The 24,165-nt window shown below is 36.8% G+C and overlaps 1 protein-coding gene across 2 annotated transcripts in view; it reads right to left on the bottom strand.

The window, feature by feature from the left end:
* CDKL5 (cyclin dependent kinase like 5) overlaps positions 1-24,165 on the bottom strand; it is a 127,484-nt gene that overhangs the window by 26,662 nt on the left and 76,657 nt on the right. For both annotated transcript variants that reach the window (XM_066545402.1, XM_066545403.1), the window contains exons 5-10: positions 21,677-21,813; positions 18,617-18,737; positions 17,427-17,486; positions 11,950-12,040; positions 7,542-7,731; positions 4,286-4,366 (exon numbers count right to left, since the gene is read on the bottom strand). In XM_066545402.1, the coding sequence (XP_066401499.1) occupies positions 4,286-4,366; positions 7,542-7,731; positions 11,950-12,040; positions 17,427-17,486; positions 18,617-18,737; positions 21,677-21,813 (680 nt within the window). The remainder of the gene's footprint in view (positions 1-4,285; positions 4,367-7,541; positions 7,732-11,949; positions 12,041-17,426; positions 17,487-18,616; positions 18,738-21,676; positions 21,814-24,165) is intronic.

Genomic DNA, 24,165 nt, shown 5'->3' with positions numbered 1-24,165 from the left:
AGTTTAAATGTTAGTATCTGTATTTACAGTAGCAAAAAAAAGCCCAGAAACCAAAACAAAAAAACCAAAACCAAACTAAAACAAAAAAACCCACAACAAAATAAAGAACATTACTGGGTAATTTTATAATCTTCAGAGTTTCTGTGATTAGATGTCACTGCTAGAATAATTTCATGGTGCATTAAAATACATATGATACAAAATAAACACATATGTGTTTATTTATATAACACCATATGTGTTATATGTATATAATTTTATGTACACATATATGATAGTATGTTTAAAATACAAAGATATTTAAAATTTTTAAAATATGTTTTATATATATCTATATATGTTTTAAGCATATGTATTTTGAACATATTTTTCAGGATAAACCTTACAACATTGTTTTGAATCAAAAATATGAAATTTACCAGTAATAAAATGCTGCAATGAAACAAGCTTTACAAACAAAAAAACCAACTATATGGGAACATTCTTAGGCAAAAACAAACATTATTTTAACATTTAGTATTTTTAAAAATACACAAATAAAAGAGTTCTGTTTTTAGCTTATAGAGTTCAAGTCCACCCATATTTTCAAAGAATTCTCTCAATTGTTTACAATACATTCAGAATAACACTTGCCTTATAATTCTGTTAGATCAGTTGTGATTCTAAATAAAGACACTTCCTGACACGTAGAAAATATTTAATCACAAAACTTGAGAACAGGAGCTTGAGTATTTTTGGGAAGTTTGAAAGGTTTCTTGCAGGAAAAGAGCAATACAGAGTTTACACTGGAATATTCAAACATGCATGACTGTTAGCAAGGTTAAATTTTGAATGGCTATTAAGTAAAAAACCAGCTACTTCTTAAGGGTTGTATGTATTTAAGAGAGAAGAAATCAATGTGTGTCTATGCATACACATGCATAAACACACACAAACACACACACACATTCAGCCACTCGACCACAAACTGGCTTTCCCTTCACAGGATCCCTGCACTTCAAAATGGAAAATGCTCAGGAAACAAAGCAAGTGGCAAACCAAACTCCTATGCAGTTTGGTCATACAGTATGCAGCACCTTTCCTTCTCACACACTGTACTGAATGATTAACAACTTCTTTTCCCCTTTTTTTCTGATCCTCATCACTACAGTGGCTCAAAAGGCTGAACAAATGTGAGGAGGAGGAGGCTGCATGTGATTCCTACATTCCCCCTCAGGAGAGAGGATGTCCAGAGGCTTCTCACAAGTGCCTGTACACTACCTTACACAAGCTGGATGACAGGCAAGGAGACCTGGAAGTCCATAGGTTATCACAAGGCTGGGAATCTGCCTGGAATCACAGAGAAGTAGTGGGACTGGGCTCATGGCTGAGGCATGGTCACTGATGGGTACAACGGGTCTCAGATGGAAGGGGATGGACAGGGAGAAGAGTGGCACTCCATAAAATTGGCTTCCTGGATCATATCCAATGTCAGCATGGAACAAAAGGTTTATCCATGGACAATCTCTAGGTCAGGATTAGAAGGGAAAGCAACATTTGGCATGTTATGATGGGAGTTTGTTACCAGCGATGCACTGAAGAGCATGAAAGTGATGAAGAGGAAAACTCACTATAACACCAAAAAAAATGCCTCCTGGTCACAGATCCTCATCCTCACAGCAGACTTCAGCTATCCTGACACCCAGCCTGTGTACATGCTCCAGGAGATTTCTAGACTCAGTTGGTGGAAATCTCCTAGTGCAGCTGCTGGAGAGACAAATTAGCCAAGGAGGGGACTTCAGTTTACTCGAGCTGCTGCTCAACAGCAGTAAAGTACCGGTGAGAAATCTGATCACAGAAGACACTCTGAGCTGTAGCAACCATAGGATGATTACAGATAGGACTGAAAGAAGAGGTGGGAAGATAAACATCAGAGATAAGACCCAGGACTTCAGGAAATCAAATTCCATTTTCTATAAGGAATTACCAGGCATTGTCTCCTGAAAAACTACCATAAGAGGAAAGATGTCCAGGACAGCCATTGATTTTTATGGAAAATTTATTTTGAGTTCAGGAACAAAGCATCCTACTGTACAGAAGACCACAATCTTTGTCAGAGGTTCAGGTTGGCTAAACAGGGAATTTCCTAATAAACAAAAATGCAAAACAGGAGTGGATGAGAACCAGAGTAAGGACAGGATACAAAGATGGACTATAAAAGCAGTGTATTAGCACAAATCTAAAGTCCAGCTAAGGCAAGTGAAGAAAACCAAGGGTAAAAAGAAAGGTTTCTACAAGTATTCTCTTTAGCAAACAGCTCAGAGGAAATGCATGTCTGGTGCTGAGTGGCAGAGACAATTGAATGGCAGATGATATAAAGAAGAGAGTCTCGATGTCTTTTTTTCCCAAGTCATAACATGCAAAACCAGTTCCTAACTCCCTAATACTTGCAAACCAGCATGACTTGAGAAGGAGAGCAGAGGTCTGGAGCAACAACAAAGCAACAAGGTCAAATTGGTGCCTCATCATTAATCTAGTCCAGAAATGCTCTCTAAATAGATATATGTTAATAACTCCCTACTTCAGTTGGCATAAGTTGAAGTGTGGGTTATTCAGTAATCTAGTAATCTGACCTGAGGTCCCTGGGAATGCAGATAATGAAGAGCACAACAAGTGTGGGCATGTGTCAGACTGTCCCTTGTCTGCAGAAGAGACAGGCACACGACAAAGTATGTGCAGCATTTGCAACATGCAACTTGACCACAAGTCCCTTCTGTTCTCTCCTTGTAGGCATTTGCACATTGCTTAACAAGGTTCCAATTCTTGAATTAAGAAATGCAGATCAAACACAAAATATCCCCTCTACAGAATTCCTGACCTTTCTCACCTTGTAGGCAGAAACATCAACAGAAAAGAAGAAAAGAATGAAATTACTTGGAAACCTGCGCTTCCCTAAAACTCAAGTACTTAATTTCACATCTTTGCAACTTTTAAATCATATCAAAAGAACCTAAAAGACACTGAGATACTACATAAAATTTAGGATAAAATGAAAATAAATCCTCCCCCAGTACATGTAACAATAGTCTTAAGACTGATCTTGAAATTTCCGTTCTGCAATATATACTACCAGATCTTGAGCTACAGCTAACTATGAAAAAAAGTTTCTGTGAATTAGAAAATAGAGGAGAAAGTATAATACCAGAACAAGTAATTATATGCACTGGAGTGTAACATATTGCAGACTCCTTGAAACCAAGATAAAAGCCATGCTGACTCTCTTCATAAGGCAAGGAGATCAAAGGGATTTGAACTGGCTGTGTTGAAGAAGAGTAGAGCAAATTTGGTGGATTTCTGCTGGCTACAGCAATACTACTAAAAGCAAGTAAACACCCAAGTATTTCCCAAAGCATCTTTGCTTTCCAAGACAACTGGTGCAGAGGGGTTTGGGATCACACCATTCAGAGTTGATTAGCCATATCCACGCTTCATGTGTGTCCCACATTGCCTTTAATTCTTTGGTGGTTCTATGATTATAAACCTAATTTTGGATACTATGACTTCTTTCTTCAGCTCACTGGGGATGAAATGATGTGAGGGTTGTACTGCAGCTCACCATGGGAGTGTTTTTATAGTACAGTATTGATGACAACAACACGTGTTCCATACCCAGGAACATGGCACAAATGCAAAGCCCAATGTTTTTGTGGGGAATGAGCTTCTCCTGATCCCCCATAAGAAGAACTCCCAGGACTGTAACCTAGTTTGGCCATGTGTAACTAGCTGACTTGTTCCAAAACAGGACAAAAGAGTAAACTAACATATACACCATGTACAGCTGATAGCAAGCAGATTAAGAGTTTGGATAAAAACCCAGAACTCCTGTGTGTCAACTTTGTTTTTGACAACTGTCCAAATCCTCACCCTTACCCAACAACAAATGAAAAACAGCTCAGGGTAGCCCAATACTCTGTGGATGTCTCTAAATATGATCACACCCAGCAGTCAGTGCATGGATGTCGGTGTGGATACACAACCCTGCAAAGGATGGTGACGATGCTTTGTCTGGGCTACATATTCTTTATCGAATCAGTTAAAATTGAACAGACTCTCCTGGCATTTGCAAGGGATATTTTCCTGATTCCTAGGAAATACAAAGCCTTACTACAAACAATGGTGGAATCAAAATATCTCAAAATGGAGTTTCCAAAGTCCTTCTAAGATGCATTATGTAAGAAAAAAGGTAAAAAGTGACTTATGTATTTTCTTACATATCACAGACAGAGAAAAAAAGACATTTTCCTACCTTCATAAGATCAAGCAATACACCACTTAAAATTCCCAAGTATCTTCTCTCTAAAGACTGTGGATGATTGACTGCTGGAAACTGTAAAAAATACACTGTAAATATACTGATCATGTAAACAAGGTAATGCATGAATACAATGTTTAAAAAAATGGAAACTAGTGAATCAAGACATGTAATTAATGGGAATCCTAAGCACTGAAAAATTTAGTTGTTTATGAAAACTATAAAATATTATAGTGAAACAAATAATTCTAGATGTGTGGTAAGCATCTAGTCAACCAAAAAAAGTATTCTTGATTGTTAGGGCAGCCAAGAAGTCATTCTCAAGTGAGAAATAATCAACCTAATATTTTTTTTGGTGGCACTATGATTGACAGGAGGTTTAAAATAGATTCAGAACTAACATAAGTAAAATATTTATTTTAAAAAAAAGGTTAAAAATAGCTCAGAGATAATTTGAGAGTGCAAATACAGTACTACTCATTCATAATACTAAACATTAAACTAAACATTACTAAATAATACAAAACATTAACATAATACTATACATGAACGAACAATTCCCAAGTATTTTTAGTGAAAAAAGGCAAAAGCTCAAGGATTTGAGTTTCAGGGTTACTGCTGTGGTCATGCTGCTGGCAACACCATGAGAAGCAGTGCACACTGCTGGGGGCATCCATTAGTTGTACCAGTGTTACTTTTCATTAATTATATTTTGTGAACTTTGAAGAAAAATGGAAGAACATTAGTTTGAATGCTTTTATTCCTAAATAGTCTCTGTATTTTTCTTTTGACTTTGCTTTATTTTGAAGTGGTTTACTAATAATTGAGAATTTTTTAAAGTCCAAGTCTGCTATATTGATCCTCGACAGTAGCTTGGGTAAAACAAGGCTTCCACGCTTCCTCCAATTTTAACATAAATCAAATTGTAAAATGTTTGTGTCTTCCTGTGGAGTGACAATCATAAAGAAGCTTTTATATCTAGAATGATTAGGGAAACAGGAAAATGTGCCAAAGCCATGCAAAGCATCAGTGGCTTGTCACTGTAATTGTTCACATTCCTCATGTAACTTATTGGTAGAACAAATATTTATATCCCTACATTGCCACTCACAATTTTCTGTAAAGTCATGAGCCTATTGGTAGTTTCTGATCCCATATTATTTTACTTCCTTATGTCTTCAACATACCCTGGATGTTTTCCTCCTCAAAAGAATTGAAGAGAGATCACTAAATACTCCCTAAACCTCAGGAGCAAGGAAAACTGTGTTATATACATATATATGGAGGATATGAGTAGAAAGAAAAGACAAGTTTGCAAATCTGTGTTTGGATCCATGCTGTTTTGAAGAGAATTTTTTAATCCTATTTTACAATATGGTACTATTCACTTAGGGTAATATAGAAATTCACAAAGTCTAAACATATAAAAAAATTTCACATCATGGGCTAGTTTCTATCTTGAGAATATCCAGCACCAAATCCAGCTTGTAAGTAATAATTGGCTTGATCACAGCATACCTACTATCTGCTCTGCAACAGAAAATCTTTCACTATTAAGCACTACATTCAGAAAATTAAGCTACATTCAGAAAAAATGTACTTTTAAGGCTGTCTTATAGCACAGGATAATTTTTTCTCACAAATTAACTAATGAATATGATATTTCAAACAAATAATTTTTGTAGTTTTTTTGATGTTTAAGCCATTATTCAGACTTCACTTCAATTCTAAAAAATACTCTCAATGAGGAGCCATATGGCCCTGTCCACATCAGCAGCATCCTGACATTACAGATGGGACTAAGAAGGCAGGAACACGTCTGAGGCCAAGCACTGAACCACTGATCCGGGATGAGAACAGACTCATAACTCTGAGCCTTGTGCTAATCACATCAGGTCTGTGCTGTCTTCTTGAATTATTGTATTTTAAAGGTACAAAACAAAGATATTTCATCTTAAGACATCACAGAGCATTTATCCAAACAAGATTACACTTCACAATCAGAAATGCTGTAAAATGATGTTGAAGAGGCAGTAATTTATTTGACTCACAATTTTTAAAGTGTTGTTTTCCTGAGAAGGGGTTATAAATTTCTCATACAAAAACATCATCCAACTCACTGTTTTAAACAGGATGAAATACAAACAGGACCTTGCAAGAAATACTTGTCTAATAATTTTTTTTAAACCCTCCACTCTTGAAGGGTCTACAAACTTCAACAAAATCTCTTCAGAATCAGTTATTCTTATACCTAAAATAAATACCCTAACATCTTAAGCCAACTCCTTTCTTATCACTGTTAGCTAAAACAAATTTGTGGCAACTTTGAACATGCTTTAACAGAACTAGGTCCCCATTCCTTCCCTTTCACATTCTCACATTTTCTCTTTCTCAGAGTAAAACTCAAATCTTGAGTCTTTAGCACAGATCAGGTCTCCTAAAACCCTCATATGTCTCTTCATATGATTTATACTACAGATTTCAGAATATTACTGAGATCATAAACTCACCTTTCCAAGCAACACTGATCAATAAAGAAAGGACAACCAAAACTGAATTACAAGGAAACATGAGTACAATCACTGACCAGGTACTGTTAAAAGTAACAGAGCTAATATTTATTTATTGATACTGGTATTTTGCCATATTGCATATCCCAGCTTGGGTAGATCTTCACACAAGTGAGTCTCTGTCATTATATTATATTGGCAAACCCTTGAAGAGAACAATGCTCTCAGTAGGAAGAGCTTTTTTACTCAAGAGACTTACATAAACTCCCCAGGAATGTAAGTCAAAAGGCAAAAAGCTCTTCTGCCATGGTAGTAGCATCTACAGCTCTGATTTTCCCAACAAAATAGCTTATAGACAACAGTCCTAAATTTTCCACATCCTGACCTTACAGAGCTTTGCCACTAAACTTTCCAGTGCAAACCTGGCAGGGCAATGTTAGATTGGGTATAAGAAGTAAACTGCATGCCAAAAATATCTAAGAAACGAAAGAAAATCTTTAAACAACTTTTAACAAGAAAACAAATAACTTACAATACTTTTAACAAGAAAACAAATAACTTACACTTCTGGTGTAATCAGAATTTTACTTTGACTTATGAATGCTTTATAATCTCTACATCCTATACTTACCCAGAAACGTAGGCAGCAGATAACGCACAATGCAAATGTAAAGAACCTTTGCAGCACTTCACACAAGTAAATAAGAAAAATGAGAAAAAAGAACAAAGCTTTCCCTTACCCGCAAGCCATGGAAGCGTGGGTTGCTGTAGAAGAGCTTCATCTGCTCGGCTGGCAGTGGGCCCAGCACCTTCTGAATGGTGAAGAGCTGGTCAATCTCACTCTCGCCAGGGAACAGCGGCTGCCCGTCGCTCAGCTCCCCCAGGATGCAGCCTACAGACCACATATCCACAGCCTTGCCATAAGGGGCTCTGCCAAGCAAAAAGAAAATGTTTGTTACCCGCTGCCACTGCCTTCTTACTGAGCTGCTTCAATTCATTTGCCGTATTTCCCATGGCACTCCTCCTCACAACACAGAAAAACAAACTTTATTATTAAGCAAACTACCTCAAAAACCAAGCCCTCTGTTTCTGCCCTAGATTTCCTGATGTATCTATCACTGCTTGAAAAGGCAGGAGATGGATTCTCAAGTGCCCCCAGGGACCTTGTTCTTTTTGAAAAATCTTGCACACAAGAATAACCTTTTTGACTACAAAGCATTCTCCACTCACAGGTAAACTACCACTAACTTCCCTTCTCTCTAGAGCTCATGCGTGCACTCTGTTCCTGCATTACATCTCGTTTGATTGTGCTTAATAGGTGGATGGGCATTCTGGGTCTGGCCACTGGGAGAACAGAAATTATAAGAAATCTTTATTTCAGCATTTATACACAAAAATTATAATTAGCAAGAAAACAGAGTTCTCCTGAAAACTATTTGATAGAAAAAACAAGTGAGGAAGCAATGAAAACATCATAAATTCCTGTTTGGGAGCAAAGCCACAGGCTGGGGTTTGGGGAGAGCGCTTTTGTATACACCCAGATTGTTGCTTGTTGAATTTGTAAAAAAAATTTGTAAATACCCCTATTATTCCAATAATGCCTTTCAAATGTTTAGATTTTGAATAAAATGACTGGAGAATGCTTTTCATGTCAAAGAAAGGCATATAAAACAAAAAATCTGGAACAAAGATTGAACTGAAAACATATTTCACTGAGTCTCTTCTTTTTGAAACTTTTAATCCAGTAACTCAAATTCTGTTTCAAGAGATTTAAATTACAGCTGGCTTGCCTTTTTCTGGAGTAAGACAGCACCAAGAGTTGCAGGTGACAAATCCTATCCTAAATCTATGTCTTTCACTCCTTCCTTATATTGCTGATAATGATGTTTAGAGAAAGAACATCCTCAAACTAAAAAAAAAAAAATATATATAGTTTGACTCTTCCCCATTGATTTGATTACTCATGATTATTTACTTCACTTGTGGGGAGGACACTTGGCCAGAGGAACAGTAAACCCTTTAGGTGAAGGTGAGAAAGCATTTCTAGGTGGACAATAGCCAAAGTGAAACTGCTGCAGGACTCTACGGCAGCTGGGAAAGCTGAAGTAAGGCACCAAAACTTCAAGAACCACTTGCCTTAGAGAATGTGCCATGAGACACTGTAGTTCTCTCACAACAATCACCCCAAAATCAAAGGTTTGCCCCACTGGAAGAGACTGCAACAGAGAACCACCAGAGGCAAAGCAGACCATGTCACAATTCCTCAGGTACCACTACTGCTCAGTGGGGCTCCTCATTTGTTTGGGGTTCATAATCCTGCACAGTGGCTCCCTGTGGATTTGCTGAGACTCAGTGTTTGACCCTTTTAGGGTGCTGCTAGTCCAACCCACCCACTAGGTCAGAATGACTCAAAGTAAGGCCCAGTTTTCCTTCCCAGTGCACAAGGCAACACAGGCAAAAAATGGACTCCAAAGCCAAGGCTCTGTAGGCAAAACAGTGAGAGTACAGGTAAAAATCTTCCCCTTTTATTATGACAAAAACCCAAATACATCTTTGCTTGCAACTCCTTTAATACACAGTTTTCTCCACTAAAATGTGAAATGGGGAAAAGGTTGCTGTAGACTGGGTTACTGTAGAACAAGCTGGGGTTACAACTGAGGGATGGGCTAAAACTCCTTTGAGGAATGGACCATTACCTTTCCTTGCTCTCAAGAACAAAGGAAGTTGAACCACTAAAAGTTAACAACATTTCACTATTTAGTCTGTAGTCAAACAAGCAAATCAGAAAACAGCCATTTCTTAAGGCAATACAAACTGCAGCATTGTTATTTGAAAAGGAAAACTCAAGACTTCTTTTCTGCTGATTGTCAGGATCAGTCTGGTCAGATCACAGCAGACAAAAAAATGCAAAAGTGACATGGCTGGACAAATGAAAATAACTCCTATAGCACAGACAGACCATACCTGAGAAGCACTACAGTCTATGCCTGAACATATTAGATTCTCCAAAACATGTTTTCATCTAGTAATTTAGCATGCTTTAAAATCTACTGGCTTTTAGCAATATTTTGTCATCAAAGGGTACAGAGTACTCCACTAACAGTAGTTACCTGAGGCTCTCCAAAATGAGTAGATTTTAGATGTTCTGTGAATAATTATGGAGCAATTTTCTTTCGTCTCCTGAAATTTAGGTCTTGAATGTTATCACTAAACAAAAACCTCTCTGGGACACATTTTCAAAATTGAAAAAGTAAAACTGTATTTGTTAAACTGAATGTAGTTAATAAACCTGTGAAGATTTCTGAGTACTAGATGCTTATAAAAATTTGGTAAATGTAAGGAAAGGGGGAATGGGAAAGATGAATGCCTGGGAAACAGAAGAGAATTGCCAAGAAACAGGCATCACTTTGCCAGAAAAACTTGGCTTTAAAGACACACACAAGCACAATTGAAACATTAAATACACAAATCCCCCCCTTTCTCTAGAAGCTAATCAAACAGATTTAGTCAACTACAAACAGACATAATTCATGCTAAATTTCCTCTGCCAACAAAACAGCTTCAGAAAATGCAGGTCAGACTAATACTGTGTCTGTCAAGCTTTTCATGTCTTTCCTCCTAAATACTCATTACTACTAGAGACAGAAAAAATTGTTTGTATCTAAAAAGGTCAAAATTTATGCTATTTTTCCAGTCTTTTATTTATACTTATAAATGTACATACACACTTCACTAGAAGCTTTACTGTTTTCTCCAAAACATGAAAAATTGAGCTTAGAGTTTTTTAATAGCAACTTTAAGATACTATTATGCACACAAGAAAACAACTGCCAACAAATTTGATTAAGATCAGCACAGCTCTGGGAACACTGGGATGACTTTATTGACAGAATAATTATTACTTAATTATTCACCTGTTCAAAAAATATCTAGCTCAGTGTTAATCAAATGTTCCAACAAAGGCTTGTTTCCCAGAAGGACTTAACATGGGCTTAAAGACTCTTAGGAGTGACCAGAAATGTTTAGAGTCATCCTGTGGCTAACAGTTCCTTGTTTTAAGAATATACATATATAAATACACATGCACTGTATATTGGAATTGTATTCTGGGAGAGCGTTCACGTAGTTTAGATTAATGCTCTGTTTAACTTGACTGTAATGGGAAGATCACAAATCACAGATCTCCAAATTTTTTTCCTCTTCCTTTGCCCTTGAATTTGTTAATTTAGTATATCATGAATTTGTTCATTTAGTATCTCAAAATCTGTTTTACTTTGTGAGGTAGTAAAATGCTCATTTTACAGATCAATAAAGGAGCAATAGTAAATTTTCTGGCCGAGGCTACTCATGTAACTAATACTTTTGCAGTCAATGCAATGCTAACTTCTCAGTGCTTTATTAAAATGATTTATACAGCCTCCTTCAATAAATTCTTCCTAACTACTAAAAATCTAGCACCTTCCTTTTGAGTGACTTCAGCAGTGCTGGCAAAGAGTAACTACAAATGAAAACCAAAGCACAGAATCATAGAAAGTTTTAGGTTGGAAGGGACCATTGAAGATCATTTCATTCCAATCCCCCTCATCTGGGCAGGGACACCTTCCACTAGATCAGGACGCTCAGAGCCCCATTCAACTTGATCTTGACACTGCCAGGGATGGGGCACCCACAGCTTCTCTGGGCAACCTGTTCAGAGCCTCACCACCTCTGAGCAAAAAAAATTCCTTCCTAATACAGTTCTGACACAAAGGATGAAGATAACTAGGAATGTTGCATTGTAAAAGCTGTACTGCCATTGCTATGTGATGTCCACAGGCATAGGCTGATGGAACATTCCAGGCTAGAGGGCTACCATGGAATCCTCTTCTGAAAGAACTGGGAATGGGGTGCAGGAGCTGGAAGTACATCTTTTATAATTCAGCCTAATATTTTGGTCAGGTAAACACTGCTCAGCTCAAGACAGGTCAATATGTTGATGATTCATACTGACTTACTGGAAATGAACAAAAATTAATGAAACTCTGGAAGCTCTTGAAACCTTGCCTTTAAATCAAACTCAGTTCTCCACAGGCAAAGCTTACAAAAGGTGCTGAAAACCCCTATAGAATCAGTAGAGGTTTATTATGGCAGTTCTCAAAGTGTTCTTACCCAAGCAGGAGTTCAGGTGAGCGGTACCATCTGGTAGCCACATACTCTGTATAGTTAGCATTGCTTCCTTCAGAGAGATTCCGAGCAAAGCCTGTCGGAGAAACAGTGAGAAAGATTGTATCCCATTTTCAAAACAATACCTGCATCACCACTGATTTTGGCAGAAGAGGTCATGTCTATTTATATAGAAGCAAGTTGTTTACAACCCCTGCTGCAGAATGATGTCTCCAACAACTGCTTGCCTACTGAAATGCAAGCTTTTATTGATACAACAGTGAAAGTCAGCATGTCTGCTTTATTGACTCCCTTACTTGTGTACTATCTCACAAGTCAGTAGGGTTTTGCTATTACTCTGTATGCTATCATGTAATCAAAACAGACTGATAAGAGTTAACTGGCAGTATGCCATGTCAGCTATTGAAATATTACACTACATTTCACTGTTTGCAGAAGAAGATTCATAACTTTAGAAACATTACACATGCATGTGTACTAGACTCTTCTGGTCATTGATCCTAACTACTACTGTCTTTGATTTTTTAAACTGGTCAAAAAACAACAAATTATTCTCATCTAAGGACACTGCCTCCCGGGCTTGGCAAGGAAAATGGTCATCTCCTCAAAACTGTAAAATGCAGGAGGTCTAGGAAAACCAGCAATACTGTTTGTATCTGCACTTGGCTCACTCCACATGTTTTGGCTTATCAACTGCTTTAGCATCACATTCACAACAAAGTTCTTAATGAATTAGGATCTGAAAGCATATCCAAATTAACTTCTTTATTCACATAATTTTGTTAAGAATTAAAAAAAAAATTAAAACGTATACTTATTTGCAATTGTACCAAAAATTCCCTACTGTCCTAAGGTGTACAATTATGACCACTGGCTGACAGAAAAGTGTCTGGAATATCCATTTGTAGGAATAATTTGAACTTTTATTTTTATTCTCCTCCATTCATTAAAAGTCAGCCAAGCACCACAATAATGTTACTGAATTTTTCATGTAGAAGTACTCCAGGACAGATATTAGCACTATTTTCAAGAAGTATCAAATCTTACTGTTTTCAAATAAATAATTAACAATTGGGTGACACAGGACAGACAGATCTCAGCAGCAAGGCTCCACAGGTGTCAGTTCCACACTAAAGCTCAAAGTGAGACAAACTTTTGGGACTGAAATGCAGAAGCAGCATTTCCAAGATGCTTTCTTATGGGGATGTGGCATTAAAACACAGTTCAAAATTCCCTTCAGTGAAATCACTGTAAATCTTTCCATTATTGCATGAACAATGAAGAAATAGTAAAATTTCCTGTGTTGCAGAAGAATAAGGCATATCTTTATTTACTGACTCAGTAAGTCCTACTTAAATGCAATAGATGTTTTTCTTTATATCTGAGTTCCTGAGCAGAAGCTGCCAAAATTGCCTTTTCCATTCAATTATGTTTTGTAAGGTTGTAATTTAAAAAGTTTTAAAATGGTTTTTAGTATTCTGAAAGTGTAAAGCTTAGTGTGAAGAAGCCCAATTCCACTCACCCCTGTTGAATATTAATTTACTACAAGATGAAGTAAAATTTTGGATGCAGACTATTATTATTATTATTATTAGACTAGTGACCATAGAAAACAATTATAAATTTGTTAATGACATAGGTTACAGCTGTTACTTTTTGCAAGATACCTCTAACTTCAAGTGCTAGTAAACTAAAAGATGGGATGAGTATGATGAGGAATGGATTCAAACATATTCAAACATAAGAATTCATATCTGTTCCCATAAAGTCCAATGAACATAACTGGTGCTGCTGCAGAAAAGCTGGAATGGATTGTTTTTTAACTTCCAACATGGGGATTGATTGAATTTTGAAATATTACTATATTTAGAACTGCTTAGGCAGCCCCATTTCTGTTTCAAATTACAAGCTATCTGATTAATCTTGGCAGTGGAAAATCTTTCATTCATGTGTTTAAAGAACAGAGGGAAGACAAACAGGAGCTACACCAAAGAAATGGGACAGTCAAAATGTGGGAAACCCCAGGCTGAAAGGGGGAGGGGAAGAAAGGAAAAAGGTTGTCACATAATAGAAATAAATACATGTGCTGATGTAACACATGGATCTGATAGCACATGAGCTCCTGTGCATCAGAAGAATAAACAGGTGAAAGTTTCATCCTCCTCCTTCCAGGCCAGTCCATCCGAACTTGGTCACAGACAGGAGCTATTATGTCCAGAAACAGCTAATGTAGCCTGAAAAATCAACCCCTAACTTTATAGGCCAGGAGCAGCATGGATTTGATGTGGCAAGACAGAAAGCAAAGTTATCATCGTGAGCTTCAGTGTCACCTCTTTACTGTCAGGTGATGCCTTTTATAGATTAAATTTGCTCTGACCCCATGACACCATGCAGAAAGACGATGGACAGAACTAACAGTTCAGGAACACACATCTTTCTATGGGAACAATTATTTCTGGTTATGATGGAGTTTGCTTACTTTTCCTTCTCCCCAATTGTGCTGAGGTATCAGGAATATAGAAATAGGAGAAGGAAGCTAGGGAGATTAGATCAACTCTAAACAGCAAGCAGGAACAGATTAGAAGATGAAGATAGGAGGAGATTTGGGTGACAGCAACTATGAAAACAACAGCATTTGCAAAGGCATCATGCTGCAGAAAGAAAAAAGCAAAATCAGAAATTTCAGGAAAGGACTTTAAACAATTCAGAACATGGTAGGAGAGATGTCAAGGAAAAAGATGTAAGAAAAAAAAGGAGGAGGTTGTCACTTTCTTACAGAGAAACAAGGTACATTTAAGTTAGATATAAGGTAAAGCATTCTAATCTTAATGACATCTAAGTACTTTAATAGATGCCTAGGAACACTAGGGAACCTCTATTATTCAGAATTTTAAGAATATACTAAGCAAACACCTGTCAAGAATGACACAGACATTCTTAATCCTTTCTTTGAGTAGGTGGAAAAACTAGAGGATTTCTTGAGGTCTTTTCCAGTCCCTTGTTTCACGATTTCTATGCTTACACACCATACAGAAATTAAGAGATTGCTAAAACAAGCAATTTTGAAGCCCTGGTGTTGAAAAAGCAAAACACACTAGTCAGAAAACTGAATTATTTCCAACAGTCAGATGCATCTCCTGTAATCAGCACTTTGTACTGTTCTCTTTTTCCACTTCTATTGGCAGAAATGACACCCACACAACATGTGTCCAGGCAAACACAACAACCAATCTCAATTTTATTTAGCACGGTATGTACAGAACACATGGCACAAGGATTATGAAGAATTATCTCGTTAAAAATTTATGATCTTTTCTGCTCTAACTGGTTTTGTCCACTGGGCTATTGCAAAGGGATGCATTATCCTTTTCTTTGCATTTGTAATCACATGAGGAATGTGACATTGTACCCGTGTTCCAAAACATGAATCAAGCAAGGTAGTCAGACAGGATATCATAACATGCTACAAGGCAAATCCTTATATCCTAATCTCTGCACGCTCAGGAAACACTTGTGGTTAACACCATACTGACATGTACTTTACAGTAACAGCTTAACCTACTAGCAATTAAGTCAATTAGTAATAACACTAAAAAAGTAAAACTGATTCCATCTTACAAGAGTTCCTCAGAATTTTAAATTCAACTAAAACTGAAAGGCCAATTAAAATTAAAACTAATCCACATGAACATTAAGAACCACAGAAATACCAGTAACAGTTTGCCTGCCTTGATATTATGCTGATCACTCTGAGTACATTGTGACTGCACATCTTTTCCAGCAGCAGAAAGAGAACATGGCTGGAGCACACAGCATGAGCAAGCCAACACAGCACACAGTGCACCACTGCTGGCAGAATTCACATCATCTCTATCTGGTGCAAAAACTGATGTCCAAAACATGACCATACCATTTGTCTGGCTTTTTATTTTCCTGCAATTCTGCTGCACAGTGGATGTTGACACAAGTTCTGTCAGGTGACGCCAACTCTAATGGCATTACCTTGAAGCAGGGACATCCCTCATCCAAAAAAAATAGGGAGGGAGGAAGGGAGGGAAGGTTAGGGAAGCATGTGTGGGGTGCACAGCTCCCACAAAGACCCACTCATGCTCCTTACTCCCACTGGCTGTTGCTGCTTGTGCTGAGGTAGCCCAGACTGGGGTGTGCACTGTGCAGGGCACAGCCTGTGCTGGTTGCTCAGCTCTGCACAGGGCAGTGGGTTGGTCCCTCAGTGGGGTTTGCTTGGCAGGGGCAACACCCTGATGATCAGTGAAAGGTAAGGGAGGGCAACCACAGTGGTGCAGACAAGAGGCCTGTGGGTGCCAGAAAGGCAAAGGCACCAGGAGCACCACAAAGAGTATCCTGATACTCTGTCAGAGCTGTGCAGTACCTTACACTGCAGAATAAATGGCACTGAATTCAAAGAACTTACATGGACCAAATATTCTAAGGTTTTTCCTGGAATGGTTATTGTTTCTGAATGATTAAGCAAAAATGCCTTTAGGATTAAAAGAAATAAGCACTGCAAATGACAAACACCTTTCTTGTCTTCCTTAAAAACTATTTTCATTTGTTTTGTTAGTGGTTCTTCTTTTCATTCAAAATTGCAGAGGTTTGAAATGACAGCTTTCAAACTGTTCTTACTGAAAAGTGCCCTTGGGGAAACACTATGGAATTGGCTTTTATTTACCAAGCCAAACTGTAGGCTTTTCAGATGGAACAATATCTTATTCTGTGTTTATGTAGCATTTAGAATAAAAATACAGATTGTTGGAACATTCTGCCCTGTTGTCTTCTTGGATTACTCACATGGGCAAAGTTTGCCTTGTACTTGGGTGATGATTCTTCAAAGCCTTTCAGCTGACATTAAACAGGCATTGGTGGGTCAGAAAACATCAGAGTTAACCTAACATGTACAGCTCTGACTCTGAACTCCAGTCATTCTGTCATTAATCACAGCTGGACATATGATTCCTTAGTTAAGGTAACAAAAAAATCTATAACTACACGCATAACATTCCACAAAAGCCAATGGTTCAGAAAACACATAGAAAGTACAAGTTTACTGTGTCTTTACTGAACAAGTAATAATTATCTTTTCTTTTAATACGCAGGCCAGATAAACCTATAGTTTTGCCAGCCTCCTGATCAGCTCCATCATCTGAGCTGATGCCTCAGCTGAGCCTCAGCAATGTCAAAAGCAGAAACCTTGTCTAATACAGGAAGAGAGAAATGTAGTGTTTCTATAGACATGTTAACACAGGTATTTCACAGGGTTTGCAAATTAAGACCAGAATTCTTTCAAATTAAAATACTAGCCCCAAACCTGAAGCAGTAATCAGTTCTGACTGCTAGAAGACTTTTAAACAGCACATACTGCAGAACTCTTACAAAATAAGGCAAAACTGCACTGCAAGAAATTTTCTTTAAAAGGGTAAGTAACAGGTATCTTCCAAACTTACCAAAGTCACACAACTTCAGAACATCATTGTGGCTTATTAAGAGATTCTCTGGCTTGATATCTGAAGTATCAGAGTGGGTGGAAAGAAAAAAAAAGCTATTAATGTCTCTCAATTTTGGACTTTGTCAACAAATATTATTTCATTATAACTTATTTAGAGATATTCATGCAATCATAAATGAAGCATTACAAGAGCAACTGCTGAAACAGCTTCCAGCAATTCAGTTTGTGAACAGGCAGAATTAATTTTCCGCCTTTTGAAGTCTTCTAAAGTGTTTCCCAACAAAATATGGAAGGATAAAATGTGCTTACAGATATTCCTGGGCAGAAAACCAATATCCATCTTTCATATTGCAAAATAAAAGAAAGGACTGATATTCAACTATCCAGTCAACCAATAAAATATTAAGTATGTTGTGCTCAACATTTTCAGTTATAATGACCATTTGACCACCTCTTGTAATTTCTTTAGAAAAAGTGTCTTGCCCAGTTTTAAGCCCTTTTTTCATTCCTCCATTATACATATAGTACATTTTTCAAATTACACTTTAAAAATATTTTCAGAATCGTGCTGGTCTTAAATATAAAAGGCACACTATGTGAGGATTTTATCTTATTGGAAATACTAATTAAAAATGTTACTCTTGCAAAGTCACAAAGCAAAATACAATTTTACTGAATCAGGATAAAGTACATAAAACTAGATGAAGTAATTAATCAAGATGTGTACTCTAAGTGCTTGAAGCTTAGGAAGAAAGTAAATATACAGAGCTGAAACTCAAGGGAGCTGAGAGGAACTGCCTCAAGAAGTAGAACATGGGGGACCAAGTTTTTAGTTTTAGGTTATTTCTCTTCTAATATTCTATTATCAGATTCAAAAGTGAAATGACTGATTGCCATGAAACGTTAAAAAGAAATCCTTTTTCTTAGACACTGTCTGTTCCTGCAGTTACAGCCTGCTGTGCTTATCACTTCCCAAAGACAGTGGACAGCAAATATTTTGTGTAGATAAATTTCATTTTAAAATGACCTGGAGCCATGCAGTAGACTTAAGACCCAGCCAAATTTACATTTTTTTTTCTGCTGATAGAAAGCAATTGCTTATATTTATGGTAAATGCAAATTACTTCAAGCTGTAAGATGTTTCCCTTTAGAAAGGGCCTTATTCCACGTGGAGAAGTACACACTTACCTCTATGAACAATATCATTCTTATGGCACCAATGAATTGCTTTAATCAGCTGGTAGATGTAGCTTTTCACTTTTTCTGGTGGAACTCCATTTGGCATTTCTTCTAGCAATTCAAGCATATTCTAAACATTTAAAAGACACATCATTTAAAAGAGCTAGACTCTAGCTGCTGGAAGATAACATGCTTTCATCCTTCTGAAGCAACATATTTGGGCTAAAGAGCTCAGCTATGGAAAATCAGTAGTTTAGCATTCAAGGAGCGAATTTTATTCATAAGCATTTTTCTAGCTGTTTTCATTCTGGAGAAAACACTTGTGAAGACAATAATCCTAAAAGGTGAACCACAAATATACCATAAATCCTTAAAACACTGCCAGCAAACCACTTTCCCTGAAACACCTGAAGAGTCATTTAGTTACAGAACATTGCTTAAACAGAAACACCAGGTCAGGTGTGAGGCCATACAAAAAGTTTAGCAAATCAAAGCATTTTGTAAATATTCAACAATGGTTTAACACATTGCTCTCTTCATTAGGTTAATTCTGCCACTTTGACACCATGCAGGGCCACCATGAATCATCAACTGTATGTGTATATGGGTGGGTGTAAAACAGCACAAGCCTCTTAGTGCAAATGAAGTAACACAGATATAAAAATGCCTCACAGGGGCATAAATGGAAACCTAGGGAGTATCCTATAGCTACAGATCAGTTGTAGTGATCTTGGACATCTTGGCACTACAGCAACTACGGCCATATCAACTATTTTGTGGATATAAATAAGAAATTAAACTTACTGTTTATACTAGTACATTTCCTCTTTGAAAAAGAACACTTAGATTCCCATTATGTTAACAGTTGTCTCTAATTTTGCACAATTAGAAGTACAATGAAGTTTGTATACTGATTTCTGAAATAATAATGGGCAGCAGCAGCCCACTTGAAGAGAGGAAAAAAAAATCTTAATTTACTGAACACTGAAATAGGAGTATTTTGGCTATATTGCCTTACACAACTCATTTAATAATGGATCTGAGCATTTGTAGATTTTTCATTAAAAGTAAATTTACCATGTCTTTGACAAACATTTTCTTTAGCTGTAAAGTAAAATTTTTTAGGTTTTTCTTGAAAGACGTTTTAATGAACAGTAGAGATTTTGATGATATTTCAGAACATTTCTAAGTTTTGCAGTTTGAGAGTAAATACTGGAACCTATGTGCTTGAGCATGAGTTTTCTTACAAACACACTTCAGATCTGAGGGAAGGAATTTTCTGCTAAGAAACCATATTGATTTTAGTTAGATTCTTGTCCACACAGAAGGCTATGGATCTGGATAAGTCAAGAATTTAGTGTTACAAATACAAAACAAAATAACAGCATCAACACAGGAAGATATAATCATGAAGATATTAACTAAGGAGAGGATGAATAAAGGAGATTAGACTAAATGTGAATTTAAGTAATCTGGATTTCAATATTGCAGAGTTAACATGCCCTGAAGAACACATAGTGCTCATTACCAGTTAAACAAAAGATTAGTCTACTCTACCATATTTTATTTAATTCTTTCTATTTTTCCCTCATCCAAAGAATTCAGAAACATCCTGGTCTTGAAAGAAACTATGGGTGACACTACTTAAGATACCTGAAAATAAGAAATGTTCATTTATTTCAAAGTTTAACTGAAAAGAAAGATGAACATTAATACAGAAATGAAATTATGTACAAACTAGACATGGTGCCTATCTTTATTACAAAATTCTTTTATTCTGATGTAAATAATGATAGATATTGCAGCCTGGTGTTTTTACTGATCTTAACCAGTTTTTTAATATATACCCCTTATCAGATCAATTAAATATCTTTTATTTATGCTGCTCTTTCAACCCACTTCTCCAGATAGCTTAGTCAAGTCAACTACAACAGAAAATTAAATACATGTTCTAAGTTGGTACGTGATCGAAGACATTTCATGTGTCTGGAACAATTACAATGAACACGGGTGAAACAAGTTAAACTTTGAATGTTAGATCCAAGTAAGATCCACCACATTAGAAATTGCTGATCTGCTGGTGAAAACCAAAACTGATTTCTGCCAAATTGTGGGCTAATATAGGTCACCTCACATTATGCAGTCAAGTTATATGACAAAATAAGTTGTCAACTTGATGTAAAGGAGACACCATTTTAAGGTGAGAAATTTTTAGATAAGAGAAAATTGACTGCAGAGGACTAGCTCTCAGCTAGACTGCAACACCACACTGGCAGGAAATTAAATGAAAACTTCAGTCAAAAGAACAGTATCTCATGAAGGCTATAGACATATTTAAACCTGCATTTTCTTTTACTCTGTGTATCTGAATACCACCTAAGTGTTTCTTTAAAGAAATGCTAAATGGTTAGAATTCAGAGGGAAGGTCTACCTTCATCAAGAAGGTTGCAAAAATGACAAAAGACCAATCTGTTCTAGGTTGTTTCTCCCTGGAAACAGATCAGGATGCTTGGCAGTAGTAGGCCAATCTAAAGAAATTTTGGAATAGTTTCAAAATGAGGTCAGGATTGGAGTTAATGACAGTGGTCTTTGCCAAATCCCTCTAAGCAACTATTGATAGTGGCCTTGTTACAGAAATACACAAATAAATCCTATTTTTAACAGGGAAGGGTGGAGAAAGTTGAAAGAGATTCCAAGGTCAAAAGTCTATGATCTTGTTTTAAAAGACTAAGTCAAGACTCATTACACAACATAACAGGACAGTTATCCAGCTTTACAATTAAACTGGATTAAAGAGTTCAGATGGAGATTTTTCTTCAAATCATATGTATTCCAGTCTGCATAATTTTTAACATGTTGGCATTCACAAATGGAAGAATTTTTTAAAATAAATACCAAGACATGATGTAAAATCAGTGTTGCTGTCTCACAACATATTACAATAAAGTTTCTGCTGCTTCTCCTTAGAGATTAGGATCACTTAAATTTTTTTTAAAAAAAGCCATTTTAAATACATTTTTAGTAAGCTGATAATTTAACTGTGGCAAGGATACTACAAACTCAACTCACTTTTTCCACATATTCAAACACTAAGTATAATTTTCCTCTTCTTCTGAAGGCTTCCTTCAGCTCCACAATGTTCTCCTGTTTCAAAGTGCGAAGCATTTTAAGCTCTCGTAAAGTGGTTTCTTTGACTTCTTCATTTTCTAGAGTGTGAAGTAAAAGTGACAGAGTAAGCTGATTAAAAAACAAAACAAACCCTCCAAGTAAAAAGCATTATAAAGATTCATTTTGAACCACTGATTAAATTCTCTGGTTTTAGACACCACTGAGAAAAAAAAGTGTATTTTCCAGCATGGACCCTCTGTTTGCATACTTCTGCATTGGAAGTGAGGTAAATGATGACTGTGCTTATTATACAACCCTCACAGATTTCTCATCACTACCATAAAGGTTTTCTGTGGCTGAGAAAGTCATAAGAAACAAACTGTTTGCATTTCTATCTTTTTTCATTATGAAGGGAACTAATATGCTTCAAAAAACATTCATGTGTGTGCACATGCTATACCCCACAAATACACAACAAACACATTAACCACTGAGAAGGCTGCCCTCAGCAGAACACTGGAATGCAAAGCTCATCTTTGACCAATACCAAATAAATGTATTTGATGCTGAAATTATTTTATTTTCCAAAAGCCATGGCTAATTTTAAGACTGAAGATTTTTAAGTTCTGTATGCTTCCCATATGGCTTTCAAAGGAAATTCAGCAATGCCAGACCAGTGCAGCAGCCACACGAGGAAGTAGAGTTAAGTATTGATGCAACAAAGTCTTGAATCTAATTCAAAGGAGTCATGAAATCTACCTGTTTCGTTAATTAAATTTAGTTTTAATTTAACTGATTTGACAATTTAATTGTCTGAAAGATGTTCAAAAAGGAGGAGTGCTTCACTAATGCTTCATACACTGCTTACCATTAAGAGGCTCTGAACTAAATAGGTTCTAAAGGCTACTAGCAACGATATGTGAAGCAAATCTGACTATTAGGTTTTATTTTTCATTTAGTAAAATGAAATCCATTAATTCAGTAAATTTGCTCATGCACATAGAAACAGTGCACTTAATCACTTAGGACTGTTATCTGCAACAGAGAGCTACTAAATGGGAAATGCTTGTTTTGAATAAATTCCAAACTAAATCACATTTGCAGGTTGTGTACCACAAAGACAGTTAGAGACAGAGGAAGAAGAAACAAGAAAGAGAAATTGTTTTCCCAAGGCAAAAGGCCAGAAGATGTTTACAGGGGAGAGCAAATAACACTGGTCAGGCAAACGCACTCATCATCATCAGAAGAGAGAGGGGGAAAATAAAAAATTGAAGTGCAGCAGGAGGGAAAAGGAAAACAAAATACTATAATCACAAATGTTTTGATTAAAAAATATATAATTTAGAGCAATCTAAATCTTTTCATTTTAAAACTGAGTGCTTGATGTTGGCTTGCATCAGCCTGATTGCATAATCTCATCTATAAAAAAGACAGTCACTTTCCAGCACATTTAGTATTCATATGTCAAACAACGGCAAAAATTCAGTGAAACAAAAATGTCAATAGAAACAATTACAGTATATTCAAACTTCTAATGAACTACCATATTAACAAGACAGATGTGAAATGGGCTGAATCAAATCCATCAAAAGAACTTCTGTCATATTTCCAGAAACTCGTAAACAACTAGCTACAAATCTGAAAAGCAGTCATCAGTCATGTAAACTGATATTATGTAATACCCTTGGAAAGCCAGACCTAATGGCAATGCTGTATTTTTTGTTTTCATTTTTTGGTAGACAAGCTAATACAATAATCCTGTTTAGGGCTTAATACTGAGATTTACTTCCTAGGATCTGTACTGAATAGCCACAGCAAGTTCCAAAAAGCAATTCTGAGATACTCTTGTGACCTGGTAAAGATGGTCACCACAATTAAACTATCTTCTACATCCTTAACAGCGATTTAAAACAGATTTCTGAACAGCAGAGCTAAAACATTTATCAAATCTACTCTTCAAGTGTCTGGGAAAATGACATGCCAAGCAGAGACTGCACTGTGCAAAACAAGATGCAAATCAGACTTTGCTGTGTCTGACTGACTGAAAAATATAGCCCTTGTAACCAACAGCACCTTCGTGGCCACCAGCAGTCCTGTAGGATAGCAAAACCAGAAAGTTTTGGTGATAAAATAAAGTGAGTGCTGTTTCCTTAAACAACATTGCTAACTTTTGGCTAAAGCCTCAGTACACAGCGAACCACAGCAGCATCACATCACACCAGGATCATCCTCTCACACCTCACACTTCTGTTTGTGCAGGTCTCTGGGGCTCAGGGCTGACTTTGATGCACACAAGGCACACAGCTGCTCTCATGGCTGACTGCCAATGCTGCCTATGGATATAGGATATGGATATGGTGATTCCCTGACCCCAAGTGTGGGTGAGAGAACCAGCCTTGTCTTGTACAGTCCTTTGGGTTTGTTACTGTTTGGTGAGGAATGTGTGTGTG

This window comes from Molothrus aeneus, chromosome 2, assembly GCF_037042795.1.
Source record: "Molothrus aeneus isolate 106 chromosome 2, BPBGC_Maene_1.0, whole genome shotgun sequence".
Classification (NCBI taxonomy): domain Eukaryota; kingdom Metazoa; phylum Chordata; class Aves; order Passeriformes; family Icteridae; genus Molothrus; species Molothrus aeneus.
Note: the sequence above shows the minus strand (reverse complement) of the source record. Positions and strands in the feature narration are given on the sequence as shown.